This window comes from Tenebrio molitor, chromosome 1 (assembly GCF_963966145.1).
Source record: "Tenebrio molitor chromosome 1, icTenMoli1.1, whole genome shotgun sequence".
Classification (NCBI taxonomy): domain Eukaryota; kingdom Metazoa; phylum Arthropoda; class Insecta; order Coleoptera; family Tenebrionidae; genus Tenebrio; species Tenebrio molitor.
Genome location: NC_091046.1, coordinates 1288256 through 1305213, shown reverse-complemented (window position 1 = coordinate 1305213; position 16958 = coordinate 1288256). Strand labels below are relative to the sequence as shown.

At 43.4% G+C, this 16958-nt stretch overlaps 3 protein-coding genes across 10 annotated transcripts in view; 1 reads left to right on the top strand and 2 right to left on the bottom strand.

Annotated features, from left to right (window-relative positions):
• Positions 1-181: 181 nt before the first annotated feature.
• Positions 182-3801, bottom strand: Rnb (R and B). 2 transcript variants are annotated; one of them, XM_069046065.1, is made up of 10 exons: positions 3541-3801; positions 3050-3490; positions 2815-2998; positions 2621-2766; positions 2329-2562; positions 2025-2277; positions 1638-1790; positions 1371-1587; positions 1073-1321; positions 182-1017 (listed from the first exon to the last, which is right to left on the bottom strand). In XM_069046065.1, exons 1-10 carry the CDS (start codon positions 3799-3801, stop codon positions 279-281), a joined length of 2877 nt encoding a protein of 958 aa, XP_068902166.1. In that variant the 3' UTR covers positions 182-278. The 2 variants fall into 2 exon arrangements, with proteins under 2 accessions (XP_068902166.1, XP_068902175.1); XM_069046074.1 differs by having other exon boundaries at positions 2112-2277.
• Positions 3802-4094: 293 nt separating this feature from the next.
• Positions 4095-5992, top strand: mh (maternal haploid). The gene is made up of 3 exons (XM_069046116.1): positions 4095-4644; positions 4737-4933; positions 4987-5992. Exons 1-3 carry the CDS (start codon positions 4095-4097, stop codon positions 5932-5934), a joined length of 1695 nt encoding a protein of 564 aa, XP_068902217.1. The 3' UTR covers positions 5935-5992.
• Positions 5993-7006: 1014 nt separating this feature from the next.
• The window catches only part of LOC138129718 (secretin receptor-like), a 30332-nt gene continuing 20380 nt past the window's right edge, over positions 7007-16958 (bottom strand). Inside the window, exons 1-8 of one of the 7 annotated variants that reach the window (XM_069046043.1) lie at positions 11437-11561; positions 9486-9803; positions 8826-8932; positions 8625-8774; positions 8483-8577; positions 7596-8432; positions 7338-7545; positions 7007-7287 (exon numbers count right to left, since the gene is read on the bottom strand). In XM_069046043.1, coding sequence (XP_068902144.1) covers positions 7186-7287; positions 7338-7545; positions 7596-8432; positions 8483-8577; positions 8625-8774; positions 8826-8932; positions 9486-9624 — 1638 coding nt within the window. In that variant the 5' untranslated portion in view covers positions 9625-9803; positions 11437-11561 and the 3' untranslated portion in view covers positions 7007-7185. Of the gene's footprint in view, positions 7288-7337; positions 8433-8482; positions 8578-8624; positions 8775-8825; positions 8933-9485; positions 9804-10062; positions 10553-10659; positions 11305-11436; positions 11594-16958 lie in introns of those variants that run through there. The other 6 variants (XM_069046007.1, XM_069046001.1, XM_069046015.1 and 3 more) reach the window with 6 other exon arrangements.

Genomic DNA, 16958 nt, shown 5'->3' with positions numbered 1-16958 from the left:
CCTTCGTGGACCCACTTTACGAGTTTTAGGCCCATATTCACCAACGCCAGTTAAAGTTAACTGTAATTTAAAATATACGAAAACATTGTTGTAACAATAGGTAACTAAGGTAACGAAACATTTTAACCTACAGTTAACTTTAACTGGCGTTGGTGAATACGGGCCTTACAATTCAAATCTGTACATTGACACTTGACAATTAAGTTTAATACCAACTTAAGAAAAATAGAAAAAAAAAACTACAAAACAAACTAAATCACAGCGATATTTGTTTGGACTCACACGATCCGTCCCAGAGTCATGTGCTTCACCAGAAGCTTCTTAATATCCTCCAGCAACTCCTCGGTGAAGCCTAAATCGAACAGACCCTTGAACATTTCCACCCTGTCCGAGTCGGCAATGTTGGCACCTAAAGCGTAAACTATGCACTCCAACCTCAACAAGTTAGTCCGAGACTGGAGCGACCAGTTGTAAATCGACGGAATCGTGAAGGAATTCATTCGGTGTTTCTCGATGCAGTCGGTCAAGAAGACGCGATAGTCCTCCATGAGGAACCTGTCGCAGAGGCTCACCACGTCCAGGAAAGTGTCCAATTCGACGTCTATGTAGACGGGCAGGGTGGTGTCGACTTCGCACTTGATCAGCCGCAGGAGAAACTCCAAAGACTGACTGTTCACGTTGGACAAAGCGATCACTTCCTGAGTGGATTCTTTGAAATCGCCGTTCAACAACCGCGCGAAATACTCCGAACTCTTGCCCAACGCCTCCCGCTCCGCGCTCAAAGACCTGCCGTCGTCGAGCTTAAACGTGACAGTCGTGGTGTCACTGTGACTCGATTTGGCCAAGCTCTTCTTCAAACTGGTGCTCAGCTTCTTGGGATTGGGGACGAACTTCCTGGAGAGGACGCACAAACTCTTGATGCTCTTGTTCTGGAGGGGCGACTTCTCTTGGAGGAGCTTGAGCAGCACCTCGAGGGCGCCGCAGTTCAGCATCAACTTCAACAAAATCGCTTTGTTCCTGAAAAACACGATTAGTCGTGTACGTCGCTGTTCTGTCCGCGGTCCGCACCCACCTCACTACGTAAGGTATCGCCAGCGCCATCTGCTCTTTCATGGCGTTGTCCCCGCGCAACAATTTGTGCGCTATGTTGCCCTTCCCCATTCCCGACTCCGCCACTTTCGCCATCTTCTTCAGAATCGAACTGCCGATGCACAAGAACTGGCGGCACTTCTGGCACCAGCTGGCTTGGGGCAGCTTGGACACGTAGTAGATGGCCGGGAGGAAGTCGGTCTGCATCAGCGGCACCAAATAGTCGTGCGATCTACAACATCACCTGATCACAAGCTCGGACAGTGCCGTTCGTCTCTTACTCTAGGATCTTGTAGATGACGTCCATGATGTCGAAAATCGCGGAAGAGTGGGGCCAGTCGAAGAAATCCGAACACTTGACGAGTCTCAAGAGCAACTCGGGGGTTCCCAGCTGGGGCAGGGGTGGTTTGAGCTTGACGTAGGTCTTGAGGAGGTCAACGATCTCCATCACCAACTTCACCACGCCCTGTTTGGTGGTGCTGGAAGTGGTGTCGAAACCTGAAAAACCGGGGTTTCACAACGGTTTTGTAAAGTTGGGGCGGCAGTACCTGGAAGCTCGGCTTCGCTGGGAACGTCAGAGTTTTTGTCCAGGTCCGGATTGAGGGATTCTTCGTCTTCGGCCGTCGAAGGCAAGGGAAAGTCGGTCGGGTCGACCTCGCTGCACACCGGGGAGTAGTCGTCAGAGTCCGATTCTGAAATCCCTGCCCAAAACATGTTTGAATAGCACGTTTTTGTTGTACTACGGGATCGACAAAAATTGAGGGGCCAGTCAACCACGAAAAACAAAAGTCAAGTCGTGGATTGATTCGTACGGGTGTAACATCAAACAAACAAAACATCCAACTCGACTTAGCTGCTGCTAACTAATTTTGACAGAACAAGTGTTTATTCCCGTGGTCAAAGAAATGGGGGATTTTGACAGACACCTGACCTACTTTTATTTTGACAATTAGAGCTGTGCGAACCAATCCTCGAATCGACTGGTTTTTCGCAGCCGTCTGAGCCGGACGGTGATGAATTACCGTAAACGTACGACCGGGGGCTGGACTCGGGCGACAGCCCCGAAGTCCACGACATGGCCATCTCCGATTCGTTGCTCGACGTGGGGCTGTAGTCGTACCTCACGCTGAAGTACAAAGTGTCGATTTCTTCGTCGCTGCTCGACGTCGAAACCCTCTGATCTTCGTTCTTCAAAACGAACAAAATCAAAACCTTGTCCTACACCCGCACCCAACTTACGTCGTCGTCGATCGAGACACGACTCCGCTTGCTGTTCTTGAACTTCGACACGAAGTTCTTCTTTTGTTTCTTGTCGTTGGCGTGCGAGGTGTGCGTGATCTCCACACCTCCGACTATCAGTTTCAGCTTCTCGTTCAGGACGTTGATGATGTCGCACTTGATCTGATCGGAGATCATGCCGTCGTGATACTTGCATTTGTTCAGCGTCGACACGATCAAGATGCAGCACTCGATCTGGAAAAACAAAAGGATCCGATCGGTGTTTTGTTGCTTTTGTTCGCGAATGGACTACTTTGTTGTTGCTTTGCAAGGTGAGGCCGTTGAGCACTTGTACTAGTAGGGGGATGCTGTCGCCGCAGCTGTCGTTGTTTCTGTTTCCTGGATGCTCCAGCAGGTGGCAGAGACACTTGATGCATTCTATGCAGGTGTTGTTGAATTCTGAAAGAAATCAATAGACACGTCTCGCAGCTAGAGTGGATTTGCTACCTTGAATGATGGCGTCGTCTCGTAACACGCTGATCAAGCCGTCGAAGATTTCTGGAACGGGCAGGTCCGACTTCAACTGACTGATCTTCAGGAAGTTCATCACGATTTTGATGATTTCGCGAGGCGCCACCAGCAAGATCTTGCTGAGGTACACGATGGAATCGCCCATTTCTGTGTTCCTCATCTGACAAAAAAACACTGTCAAGTCCAATCAACTTAAGTCAACTCTACTCACCTCAATAATCGAGGGGTAATATCTGTAGCGCGAATACTCTTGCAGCAATTTAATAATGTTGGTGAGAATATTTTCACCCCGCTTGGTCTCCTGCCAGATGCCGCCGTATTTGATCAGGAGCATCCCCACAGTCTTGAGCACCCCGTAAGTCTTGACTAGCGCTTTCAGGGTGTCGCGGTTTAACAGCTCCCTCAGCGACCTCAGCCCCATGTTGACGGTCGCCTCGGATACTTTCACCCCCTTGGTGTCGACCGTATACCGCAAAAACTTGACTATATGGATGACGATGTGGGGCTTCCTGTCCATAATGACGGTCGCCCATTGGTCCCTGTGTTGGCACAAATTACCAACAACTCTAAAAACCCGCCCGTTTATGCTGTCCTCTTTCGGGAACCGCTTCAAGATCTGCTTCAGCTGGGGCAGCACCCCGAACTGACTCACCTGTAAAGCTGACTTAACAAGTGTCCCGCTTGTGACGTCACTTGACTTACCACATCTCTAGCGCAGTTAGCGTCGAGACAACAGTTGCCCAAAATGCTCAAAGCCACGTTGATGATAGTCTTTTTGGGGGTCTCCAGTGATGAAATGATCCGTCGCAGCCCCCTGTCGCGTAGTTTTGTAATGTTGGCTTTGTTTTGGGGACACTCCGCATCTACACCTTTTCTTATGTCAATGAGAACCTTCAGGAATGTTGAGTTGTCTTGTACGTTCTGTAGCGCTACCAAAACGTTGTCGAAGTTATATTCTGACATGATTGGAATGAATTGGTGCGATCACGTCCAACGAATCAGTTTTTTTCGTTAATTTTTTCGACGAAATCTAACACAAAACACGCATCATGTCACTCTATTGACAGTTGGGCGCACTGAAGTATAAAACGGTGTAGAGAGCCGAAAGGAGGTTAGAATCTGAAAGAAACGCACAAATTGACGATCAAACTCGTGGAGCGATCAAATAAAACAAGGATAAAACCGATTCTAATCGCAAGTTTTATCGTGAACGGTGTCAAGTTGAGTTTCGAGTGATTTGAAAGTTTGAGGTTAGGATGGCAGAGATCGATTACCAAATGGCCCTGCTGCTGCAGCACCGCTTCGAGCAGGAGTACAAGTCGACGAAAAACACTCAACAATCGGATCGCGAGCTGGCGCGGCTCCTTCAAGAAGAATTCGAGCAAGAAGCAGCCATCGAAAAGCCTTCACCTAGTCTGGTGTACAAACCGCCAAAACAGGGCCTCAATTCGTCCAAATGCCTCACCGATCCTTCCTGGGAACTCGTCGACCCCACTCCCGACATTCACGGTCTTTTTCTGGCCTTCAACGAGCGCTTCTTTTGGAATAAATTGTTGGCAGTGTGCGTGTCTTGGAGCAAACGAATGACCAGTTGTGCGGGTGTTTGCTCGTACAACGGCAGAGGGGGCATGTGTAGTATCACCCTGAGCGAGCCTTTGCTCAAACTGAGGCCCAGGAAAGACCTGGTGGAGACTCTTCTCCACGAAATGATCCACGCGTTTTTATTCGTGACTCATAATAACAGGGACCGGGACGGGCACGGGCCCGAGTTTCATAAACACATGGTCCGCATCAACAAGGAGGCAGGTGAGTCTCACTTTGACGTTTTCCGCACAAAATCCAGCCCCCGGGTATTGGGACTCTACATTGTGGGGCGAGAGTTAGTTTGTAACTTTCAGGAACCAACATAACTGTCTATCACAACTTCCATGACGAAGTTCGACTGTACCAGCAACACTGGTGGCGCTGCAACGGTCCGTGTCAACACCGGAAGCCCTACTTTGGTATGGTGAGGAGGGCAAGCAACAGGGCTCCAGGCCCCAACGATAGATGGTGGGCAGAGCATTCGCTCACTTGCGGCGGCACGTTTATTAAAGTAACACTTCCACACAAAAGTAGATTTTGTTTTATTGTGTCTTTGCGAATTAGGTGAAAGAGCCGGAGAAGAAGACGAAACAGAAGAAGGCGGAAGTGAAGAGTACAAGCAAAGGGAAGAGTAAAGATATTAGGGATTTTATGCCGGCTGTCAAAGATTCTGCCGGCTCTAGTAACGTCAAAGGCTTCAAAGATCTGGTGAATAAGGTTAAAGGCAAATACAACTCAACTAGTACTATAGTAGTTACTAAGAATACTAGTAGTACTAGTACTAGCGATAGTTGTTACAAACCCACGATTTTCAATGCTAACGCTTCCAGTAAAAAGACTGAAATCGATAGAACTAGCACTAGTTGTAGTGATGACTTCTTGGCCGTCAGGAATCACTGGGCCAATAGATTTAGCAATACTAACAAAAGACCAACAGATGTAGAAGAAACCGGTCCAAAGAGCAAACTTGCTAGAATTTCTGAATCTACGTCTTCTGATGATTACTGCGAGTGTCCCGTCTGCAACCAAAGAGTTCTGATGGCAGACCTCAATCGTCATCTAGACGACTGTTTGAAGAAAGATTCAGAAACAGTAGAACCAGAAATTGTAGATTTGACAGAAGAAATGCGAGATTGTCCCATGTGTGACGCAAAGATCGGCTCTTCTAGTTTCGATGGTCACGTCGAAAAGTGTCTTCTGAAGATGTATGACCACTGGGAGGAACCGGAAGCTTCCGAAGAAGAAGTTTCGTGTCTGGCTTGCGGCAAGAAGATACTCAAGAAGGACTTGAACTCGCATTTAGATGACTGTATGAGTATGAGTGGTATTTTCGAAGTAGAAGATGGTGAGGGGAAGACTTCTGAATGTGTAGAAAGTAGCGACAAGGATAGTACTCAATTTAATTGTCCTTTCTGCATGGAGTTGGTCGAAGAGAGCGCGATGAAGGACCACATTGACGCCTGTTTGAAAACGGACAACGTAGTCGAGGCCTTGATGGACACTGCTTTTTAATTTTTTCTGTTTACTTTTAGTTTTTTATTTCTTTACTAAATACACATTTGTGATTGTTTTCGTGTGTTTTTTAAAGTGAAAACTTCTTTAGGCGCGCCACATACATTTTATTCCCGGGCGGTGAATTAGTTTCATGCGACACGGTAAAATCGTTCGCAGCACAAGCGAAAATCGTTCGCAGCACGAGACGGCAAGCTAAAATCAAGGGAGTCGAGTTTTTTAGCGGAGCGAGCGAAAAACAATCAACTGTGACCCGACTGACCTCAGTGCAGAGCTGCAGGAGTAACTGTATAGATATACAGGAAATTTCACGAGTGATAATGAGCCTGACGTAATTTAAAATGCAACCCACACTATATTTCCGAAAAAAGCTGGCTACTGTCATTAAAATGTCCGGCTTTTTTAAAAAATGTATTATGGGTTAAATTTATTATTCCGTCAGGCTCATTATCACCCCTGAAATACCCTGTGTACTTTTATATAATATAAACGATAAAGACACGATAAATATTGTAAGTTTACAGATGAATGTAGAATTTAATACGTAATTCTCAATTATATGGCTTCAACAATTCATCTATTAGAAAAATTTGTGTAGTAAAATGTGAAGAAGAAAATGGACAAATTATCATAATACAGGGTATTGATATTGCTATGAAAACTTGTGTTGTGTTCAATATCATCGTCAAGAAAATAAAACTTAAACATCCAAACCTAACCTCACAAATTTTGCCAGAGTCTACCTTCTTATACTCTTTGGTCTACCTCTAAAAGCGGACGTATATTTGCAGTTTCTATTGAAAAATGCAGATTTTTTGATGGTTATTTAAAAACACCATTGGATTTAAAATTAAATAATATTAATTACTTAAGCCTTGCTCCTTATTCCTCCAAGTACTATCATCCATAGATGTAATTTATAGAATACATATCTACATATTACCAGAGATATTACTTAAAATCAGTAACGAGTATCATTGAAGTTTTCACTTCTGTCGTGCGATCTTAAGCACACATTCTTTTTTTTTTGGAATTGCGCAAGGGTGTGGAGCGGTCTTATTGAGAGCCCGCGAACATTGGAAGATTTTATTCAAAAGTTGTACATCCGTACGTGGCCTTGAAACATCACATTTAAAATTCTGTTAACAGTCTTACATAAATATTTTCGAAATTACACTCGAGCGAGCGTCCGGTAAACATCGACGGTGCACACCAAACACCTGAAGACATCGACATATCACAAAAAAGAAGTTAAAAATCATTCTGGACCATCCGGAGACTCTCTTCGTTGATCTCCGACTCGGAGCGGCTCTTGGCGCAGTTCTGCTCGACGCAGAGCGTCGTCTCGGCAGTCTGCAAGTGAATCGAGGTGTTAGTGCCCTTGGGGTTGTGGTGCGACTCACCGGTGGTGCAAAATTGAAGGGTTGCGAGTGCCGGTGCGACTTGGAGTTCCTCCTCGACGTGCAGACGTGCTCTTTGGCCTTGTCAGCTGTCGGGCGGGTCTTGGGGAGGGAGTCGAGTCGACACTTGCTGTTCCTGTGGAGGACGCCGTTGGTGTAGAGCGAGCTACAAGACATAGTCGTGCAGACCGATGACCTGCCCACAACTGATCTAAAAAAGAATAAGTCCAGGTAATGGCACCGCACTCGGCGTCTAGAAACCTCAAGAACTTCTTCCGGCAAGGGAACAGACACTTTGAGTATTTGTTGGTGGCGAGGAAGGTGAGGAAGTAGTAGAGGTGGGGCTGGATCTCGGACTTGACCTCGCCGTTGAGGAAGCAGTAGAGGATGGCGACGAAGAAGCCCTGGAAGCTGCCGAAGAGCAGGTCGCCGAACAGCCACACCACCTCGACGATCTTGTCCGTCTTGATCCAGTAGTAGAGCGTGAGGAAGAGGGCGTAGTGGACGCCGAAGAGCGGCACCAGCACCAACGTCGACTTGACCCACTTCTGGTACCGCCGCGAGTCTTCGTTGATGGGCGAGCGCAGCTTGCTGTACAGCACCAGCGAGATGCGCACGAACAGCAACAAGTTGATCAGCACGGAGATCATGGTCGGGATCAGGATGATCAAGAAGACCTCGTCGTTCTCGTTGGTGGTCCAGCAGAGGCTGTCCTCCACCATGAGCTTGGCGGTGATCCAGAACCCGATGATCACGAGCGGGAACCCCCATCCCATGATCACGTACCACTTGATGCTGTTGCTGGAGTCGGCGAACAGAGCCCTGAAGATCAAATTGTGCAAGTACAGTCCTTCCATCAAGATCCAGGAGTAGTTGGCCGTGATGCAGTACTCCCACAGGCTGATGATGAACTTGCACGTCCAGTTGTTCGTTTCCGAGTTGATGTTGAAGTATAGAGACCCGTTCTGGGTCTGGAGGTCCGACGGAAGACCCAACCCGTAGACGAAACTGGTTTTGTAGATGAAGAAGGTGAAGGCGCGCAGGATAAACGACGCGAACAGATGCATATGCAAGATGTTCCTGGCGCAGTGCAGCTTCCTTCAAAGGAAACCGTCAAGTTTGACAACACTGGAGCGGACAATACTCACCTGATGAAGAGCATAATGCTGAAGGCTACGATCAGGGTGACGAAGGACACCACGTAGCCAGTTTTGGTCAAGACTTCGACCACCGGCGCGTATTGCTGCAACCGAAAGACGTAAAAGGTGCGCGCGAGAGCTCTCTCCTTACTTGCAACACTCCAGAGATGTTCGTCTTGTTCAAATCGACGTACACCGTTACGATGTTCTCCTTGAAGCAGGTGGTGTAGTTGGTCCAGGAAGTGTGGTTCGACTGGAACCACACCCCGTTCTGCGTGCACTGTCGGCTCGCATTTTCTGACTGGAGAATGATTAATGTAATTCGGGGCCGTTTAATTTATTTTGTGGTTACCGAAATGAAGCCGGCGAAGTAAGAGGGGCAAGCTTGGCTCGCCAGGACTCCGGAAGGCGTGTCGGGCCAACAAAGGATTTTGTCCCAGTGGGCCGGGCACAAGAAACCTTCAAACGAAACATCTTTGTAAAAAAGGGACAGTCCCGTGTGTGACGTCACGGCAAAATACGACAGCCGAATAGGGAAAAAATCTTTCTTTCTGGGAAAAAATATTCTCACACGTCGTTCAGTGTTCGAATTTCAAATGTAGAATTTGGACATTTCATTCAAAAAAGTGGACGATCATTTGCAGAATATTCGAAGGGCGAACGTCATTTAACGCATCGAATGATTAAGAAATAGTAATAATATTCAACTGGTATCGAACAAAACGATAGATAGATAGATAGATAAACAAACAATCGTATTTGTTGTAAATATTTTTAACGTAAATGTTGTGAGCGTGTTTTTTCTGCAATTGAGCAGTCGCCGTTTTCTTTCTTTGTGAATTTCGGCGGAAGCAGAGATGCGGAAGTATTACCGAGAGAAAGATTTATAACAGATCCACTTTATTACTGGTTTGTAATAATTGTTTTCAAATAAAAAAGAAAATGAACAATTTTATGAACCCCGTCGGCAAGTGTCAGACTTTGGCGCGAAATTCAAAATGGAACGACTCACTTTGGGCGATCTCGTTGTAGACGGGCAGGACCGCGTCCTCGAGGACCCTGCTGCCGTAGCTCTCGATGCAGTCCCTCCTCGCGGCCTCGAGCGCGTTGTCCTGCTCCTGAAGGACATTCTTGACGTACTTATTGGTCATCTCAGCGAAATCCTCGAATAACGAGCCTAAAAATACCGTTCAGGTCCTCATCAGTCGGGGATCCGGGACGAAAGCTCCTCCAACTTCATAATTCCAAAGTCCCGAGCGCTTTTCACTTAAGTAGCCGCACTTGATGGGAAACTTGGTCGCAGGATACTCACAGGACACCCCGTCGACAGCTGAAACGGAGGCGAATTATGTAATTCGGATGAGAGAATGCGGGAGACGGACTCGTGTTTGTTATCGTTGTGAAGTGTTTAAGTTTTTTTATTAAAGGAATCATTGTGGGAATACTCGAAACAGTTTTATGTGTTTGGGTTTATTCCGTCTAAAAACTAATATAAATTCAAATGTGTTCTCGACGCACTTCTGCTTTATTATTCATACACAAATCGTCGAACTTGCCAACTTGCAAGACGTCTTGACGGCCGTATTTACCTCGGAGTCGCTGTCGACGCAGCCACGGTTCAAGGTTTGCCAAAGATCACCACAAATGCGATTCTTTCTAACACTTCGACTATCTTCTGGAAACCGCAGTTGATTTCATCGCTCCGTTTAGAATTAGGAAAATATGTTTGTTGGGTTTTTACTCGTCGCACCCAATAAAAATTCCTCCTAAAACGTTTTACTGCGATTTTACAGATATTTGCTTATTTTTATCCAGTCCATAAATATTTGTTTATTTACGATCTCTCAACAAATCTGCTACGATTTTTTTTTGTTGTGAAATATTGCCCTTTTATCAGACGGGAAATTGTGTGTGTTTTTGTTTTTTGCAATTCAAGCTGGATTTTTCCATGCCAGGAGCGGCGGAAAATTATTTCTCCCCACGAATTTCAAATCACAGCAAAAAACTTGATGAAAGAAACAACGAACACAACGCAACACATTTCTCGTTAATAATTAGCGTTACATTCTCTTTGTTACGTTAGGGAGTCCGTTAAAGAAACAGCTCAGGGTTGTTTGTTGGGAACAAAGCTGTTGCGATAGTTGAAAAGAGAAAATTGTTAATTTTTCTCCCGCATGTGTACTCACCGAAGAAGCTAAAAAGCGTTTGGGGGTGTGGAGAGCACCGCAAACACGCCGCCAAAAAGCCACCAATTGACACCTTGTTTGCTCCGTCCTCTGGTACAAAAGCCCCGATTCTGATTAATGAACTTATCATCCATTCACAACGCAAACAAATGGAATTAGCTTGAACCGCGAGTTTATCTGATAAATCACTGTGTGAGTGGTGTTCGTCGAGATTATTTCGTTCGGTCCGCTCGTATAATTTTTCTCCTCCCGTTTGGAGATAACGTTGGAGCGGTGTCTTTGTGGGGGGCGATCTGGAGACACCCCGTGCCAAATCGGATTATGGGGAACAACAGGTTGTGCGAGAGGTGTATAATTGGTTGCATAGAATCGATGGGCGCTAATTGATTCTAATTGGGTAATTGAGTGGGTCCTTGACATCATTGTTGGGTCGAAAAAATTGAGGGCGGAAACGGCCGTCTTTCAATTCGAGCGGTGCCAATTGGGAACGAAACGTCTTCAAGTCTGGGCGAAATAATGCGACATTAATTAGTCTGACGGCTGATAATTACCGTGATGGAGTTTTGCTCTAAAGTCGTTACACTTTCGAGGAAATTAAATTAAGGCTCGCTCCCTAGAAGCCCTATTAAAAATAATTACTCGGCAAACATGACCTTGATTATTGCGATTACTGGATCAACAAGTCTCTTATTATATAGAAAATAAACAATTAACTAATTGGCGGTCATGTCGTGGCTAATATGTTGCGGAATTAATATAATAAAAAAGACAACACACCTGGGGGCGGCGGCGGGCCCGTGTAAACATACCTCTCGATCCAGTCTTCCACACCGACGCACCACTTGTCGGCTTGCCGATCACCACTATTATTACCAATAGTGCGGCGATATCTTCTGTTTATCTGCGATAAGAAAAATCTTTTCAAGTACAATGTACTTGTACTCGTCAAATCTGGAATTTTTCTTCGATTTATCTCGATCTAGCGGCCGCGGATCGCGACAACAGATCGTGGGTCCGCCGCCGCCTGGTTTCCCGCCCGCCCCTTAATCGTCGGATAATCCGGAGATAAATCACGCTTATCGGTGGACAGGGCCGGCGTCAATCAGGCGAGGCCCGCGGGCCAGGTTCAGGGGTCAGTGGCGTGGACGACGGCGGCTCCGGATGAATCCGGAGAGTGTGGAGCATTGTTGGCGATAAAGCGCTCGAGTGGGCTATTTTTGGCACGGAGCGGTGGAACACGTGATCGTCAGCGGTAGTTACCGTGGATGGAGTCCCGAGGGAGTCGATCGGGATCCCTCCGAGTAATTAATGGGTCGAGTGGCGCAATTCAAACACGACAAATCGCCAAATTAGACGGCTTTGTCTCCAGAACCGCCATTACGGGAACAAACATGGCGGATGGATAATTGTTGTTAATTGGTAAATCGTGTGTGGCGGCAGCGGCGGCGCTAAGGGCGCGGGGGCGATAAGAAATGTACAGAGTCTGCAGATGTATCTCCTTTCTTAGCGCTGTCTTCATTTTTTTCTCTTATTCCTCAAATTTCTTGTAATTAATTTTGTTTTTTGTTCTTGTTGTGTATGTAAAACATAAATAATGAAGATTTAATACTTGTTAATTCTTTAAATATTAGTACATACGTATTAATTACCATTCATCCTTTTTTCTTCTTTTATTCTCCAATTTTCCATTTTTTCACATTCAAGATAATTCCCATAGTACCGCGGTAATCAAAATACGACTATTTCTTTACGTTACAGAAAATATTACATAAACAAATATAAAATAGTGGTCTATATTTAGTTACATTGTAGCATGACTCATGATGCGATTTTTTAAATATTTAAATTACTCAATGTTCAAAATTATTTATAAACAATTTGACTAGAGTTGATGTTTACGTGAAATAGATATGGCGACACCGCACGTCCGCGAGTGACAGTTTTTGACGCCGTCAAATCGTAAAAAGTGCTTCAGTTCAAATCTAAAAATGCACAATTTCGGCATAATCGAAGATTTGCTAAACAATAAATGGCGAAGTGGAAGAATATCGCAAGTGAACCGAACAGGAGAAGAAAAGGAAAGATTTTCGCGTTTTCGCAGGTCTGGGATCTGGACGCGACGTTGTCAGACTTTTACGTTGTCGACCATAGAACATGCCCCAAAGATTCCGATTCCGACAATTGATAATAATTTTCAATTCATATTTTTTTTATTTTGGGTTTAATGTAGGTGAGTCGCAGTGAGTTTCTCCATTTATTACCTATTACAAGTTTTATCTTTAGTGATCTATTACCACAGATTCTTTTTAATGCACTGAATTTTACTGTATGACATAATAAAAATTCAAATTGTTATTTTGAGGTGCACTACTCATCCTAAACATTTGAAAATTTTTTAATAGACTAAAGTTAATTTTTTCTTTAAAACAATTGTCAAAGGGTTGTCATGTTGGTATGAGTCACTAGTTATTTGATGGTTATTGGGTTGGCAAAGTTAAATGTCAATTGTATGTCAGCCATTTTGTCTTTATTTCTTGTCTTTTGATACAAAATTTGCTTACACCTGAAACTTTCAGATTTTTGAAAATTATTGAGATAACCTCAAACCTGATCTAGGGAGATTTTACGATACAGATGTTCCTAAACGAAAGGTTTTAGGGTGGTACAGCACTGACATTGACAATTGTTAAAAAAAAGCACTAGGTATATTACTTCACTACACGAAAAAAGCACTAGGTATATTACTTCACTACACGTTCATTTTGCCATTTTGCCATGTTGTCATGTAATAATAATAACGATAACCATAATGAAGGGTCGATTTTTCTGGTGCGCCACTGGTTGCCCTGACCGCCGGCAAACATCAGAAAATGGAAGTTGCGGTCACCGCTGACGTAAGGGTCGCCGCTATTTCAATTATCTTGGATGCAGAACATGGAGTCGCATTGATTGGGGGTTATGATTGGGGCAAATATTTATGGTATCGAATGGGTAAATAATGGAGGTGGTAATTAATAGCGTGCATTAAGGGGGGCACTGCCCTCGACGCCCCAGGAACGAGGAAGAACGACTTCGCCGAAGTCGGCCATCACGCAGGAATTCAGGGCCCACTTTCGCCGCTAATATTCCCTAACTGCCCTCATAAAATAATATTGGCATTTCAATTATATTCGAATTCTGCAGTAAATAAGACAATAAAGCCGCCCCCGACGCGTCGTGGAGGAAGCGGCGGCCGCGGGGGGCGCCCGCACCCCGGCGTCGTCCATGCAGATGAGCGTCCCCGCGCGGGGCGACGACTTAATTAATAAACCCGTCGACCTTATTGTCCCAACGTAAACAATTACCGGGGACGAATGTCCCGTAAACGCATTTATTGTCCTACAAACGACTTCGGATGATGTCCGAAATTTACGAGGCGGGAAACGGGTGCATCAAAATGTCATAAGCGGGATCGATCCGAGGATGTTTTCCAATTTGGGGCGGAATGCGGATGGACGCGTTTTAATTTCGGCAAAATTAATAATGTGAAGGGAGGGACTTTCCGAAAGAGGAAAGTCGCAGATTTGCGGATAATTGAAAGGAAAATGCGGACAGGTACGGGTCGGGAAAGTCGCGCAATTAGCGAATGGCAAGCGTGAAATTGAGAAGAGGAATGGAGTGAAAAAGGGGGGAGAGATGGGGGAGATGTACGAATTTATGAGTGTTATTTTTAAGGAGCTTTCACCGGAGAAACGGACCTAATGTGTGTGTGTATCAGACGGGCTTTGTGACGTTTTACATTTTGTGCGGCTTTAGAAAAATAAATGTATCTCTTTTGTGTCAACGCTTTGTTCCTACTAAGTCACGAGGGTGCGAAGCACGTGACAGCTCGAGCTTTATCTTTTCTTTGAGATGAAACTCGACAAATTTTCGAAAAAGAAAAACGCAGGCGTAAGGATTTGTCCGTTTTCAACTGGACTGAAATTTGAAAGTTTTCAATAAGTTTTCTGGTAATAAAAAAAATCTCTCTCATTTGTGAGACGAGTTAGAGATATTTAATTCTTAAGAAAGTGCTCGATGATTTATCAAACTTTTTGAAAACTGTTCATAAATTTGAAAAGAAGAATAACAAGTGGTGAAGTTTTTATATTTTGTCTGAGATTTGTGACAAAGATTCTAACAAAAAGAGAAATAATCATAGAATGGTGCAAGAAGTATCTCTACCTCATTCATGAGATGAGTGACATTTAAAACCCATTCAAAAATCAAAAAACCACCAACGTAGCATTTTCCTAAGTAATTGTTATCGCCAACGCTGTCTAGTGTAAAATTTGGTAAGAATTGTAATTTAGAGGTTAAGTGTCAAATTACTCAAATTTAACGGGAGTTCGTGTGAACTTGTTTAAGTACAGCTGGTTTCAAAAAAATCGGGAAATGAAAATTTTCCTAATGTAAATTTGGTTTTGTCGATTTGTCAATTAATTGTCTACTTGACAATACCTATCAAGTGATTTTTAAAAATGTGATTGAATTTTGACGTTAAATCTAACCTATCTCCCGTAAGAAGGTTTCACACTATGGAAAAATTGCAAAAATGTGTCAATTTTATTCTGACAGTTCCCGTTTTTTTTGCAACCAGCTGTAAAAATAATATTAACAAATAAATGAAACGTGCTGATCAATAACAAAACAACTTGAAGGAGATTCAAGGGATTGAATTTTACTTTGAATCAAATAAATGTCATAATTTATAGTTACCAACATAGTATGAAAAAATTACTACCTAGGGTTTGTTAAATTTTACCAACCTAAAGCAACAGGTGGTGGTTTTTTGATTTTTGAATGGACTTTACATTAATAAGACAATTTAAATGTCAAAACTTTACAAAAATGTTATTTAATTTTTAATTAAACTTATTTCGTATCGTATCGTATTTTATTCCATTCTTGATATGAATTAAGATGATTTTGATGGCTTAATGCAGTCCTTTCTGTATTTTAATATACCGTGTGATCGAAACAAATCATGACTATCACGGTTCAGTTGGTGGTGCCAGTTTAAAAATTGTTGTTCGCAAAGAGATATATCGGGTCTTCATTTAAATGTGTCCTCAAAGTTGGCCTTGAAGAGTCGATTGTGAACGCACCACTCACCGGTCTGTAGAGTAAAAACATAAACAACGCAAAAAGTGAGGTTAAATTTAAACAGCTGATCCATGATCTGCAATCCATGGTACGTTCACAATCGACTCTTCAACGCCTACTTTAAATTTAAATGAACACCCGATATTTAAGTCCTCTAACCTCTAATAGAGAAACTGAACTAGAGATAGCTTATTCTATAATTTTTTTTGCATCCTTCATTCAAAAAAACTACTGTGATGACAGAATCAGGATATTTAACTCACTTTTTATTTTCAACAATTTTTAAGAGTTAATCTGAAGTTTAGACACTTGTGAGATGAGTTACCGTGATTATTTTTGTTGTCTCAATTAGCCTAAAAAATCTCTATCTCATTAGTGAGATCACAATTTCCTGGGTTTACAACTTATGGTTGAAATAGGTACTTGAAAAGACTGTAGATACTTCTACGACTGTGTAAACATTCAAATCTCTATTCCTACAGATATCGAAAATATCAGATTGTCTTGATTTTAAGTGCGACATACTGTATACAGTGCGCCCAGAAATGTGGTAGCAACTTTTACACAAGATGGCACTTTCGAAAAGCCAAATTTGTTCAATCTTGCAACATTCAATTTTTGAATTTTTTCAAAAGAATATGTTAAGGAGGTTTTCCGAACAATTTTTACCTCCGATTTGTGCACTAAAATTTGTCGAGATGTTGCTCGAAGGGTTCAGTTATGCATTGAGCATAACGGTGGTCAATTTGAACATTTTCAATAAAATTTAAATTTGAATGTTTTACGTTTGACAATTCTTGACATTTATTTATCTCAATTTAGATAGCGGCGTTGCCATGCATAAAAAAGGTCTCTGTAAAAAAGTGTCATCCACAGACAATTAAACTATAGTAAGACTGTCAAGTGGGATTACATTTTCGGGGACGCGCTCAAGTGGCGCTGCCCGAGCGTTAGGCCAAACTAATGTATAACAAGTTGCATATCTGACTTTCTGTATACCCAGTTGCCTATTTTTTTTTCAATTTGATTTAAATTGACACTTATTTAAAAAAAATAGAAACGACTAAATAAGTTTTAAACATTTTAATACAAATTCTAACATATACAACAAATTAGTAGTTCATTAAACAAGTTTGTGTGTAAATTGGGATTTTTTGGGCATGAGTGGGCTAGTT

What these genes read in the sequence shown, in the direction of transcription:
- Rnb (XM_069046065.1), bottom strand. Translation starts at nt 3,801, where the DNA reads ATGTCAGAATATAACTTCGACAACGTTTTGGTAGCGCTACAGAACGTA. An exon ending in AGACGACGCCATCATTCAAG is followed by an intron (nt 2,767 to 2,814) that starts GTAGCAAATCCA and finishes GATTTCTTTCAG; the next exon opens with AATTCAACAACACCTGCATA. An exon ending in GTGTCTCGATCGACGACGAC is followed by an intron (nt 2,278 to 2,328) that starts GTAAGTTGGGTG and finishes TTCGTTTTGAAG; the next exon opens with AACGAAGATCAGAGGGTTTC.
- mh (XM_069046116.1), top strand. Translation starts at nt 4,095, where the DNA reads ATGGCAGAGATCGATTACCAAATGGCCCTGCTGCTGCAGCACCGCTTC. An exon ending in CCGCATCAACAAGGAGGCAG is followed by an intron (nt 4,645 to 4,736) that starts GTGAGTCTCACT and finishes TGTAACTTTCAG; the next exon opens with GAACCAACATAACTGTCTAT. An exon ending in GCGGCGGCACGTTTATTAAA is followed by an intron (nt 4,934 to 4,986) that starts GTAACACTTCCA and finishes TTTGCGAATTAG; the next exon opens with GTGAAAGAGCCGGAGAAGAA.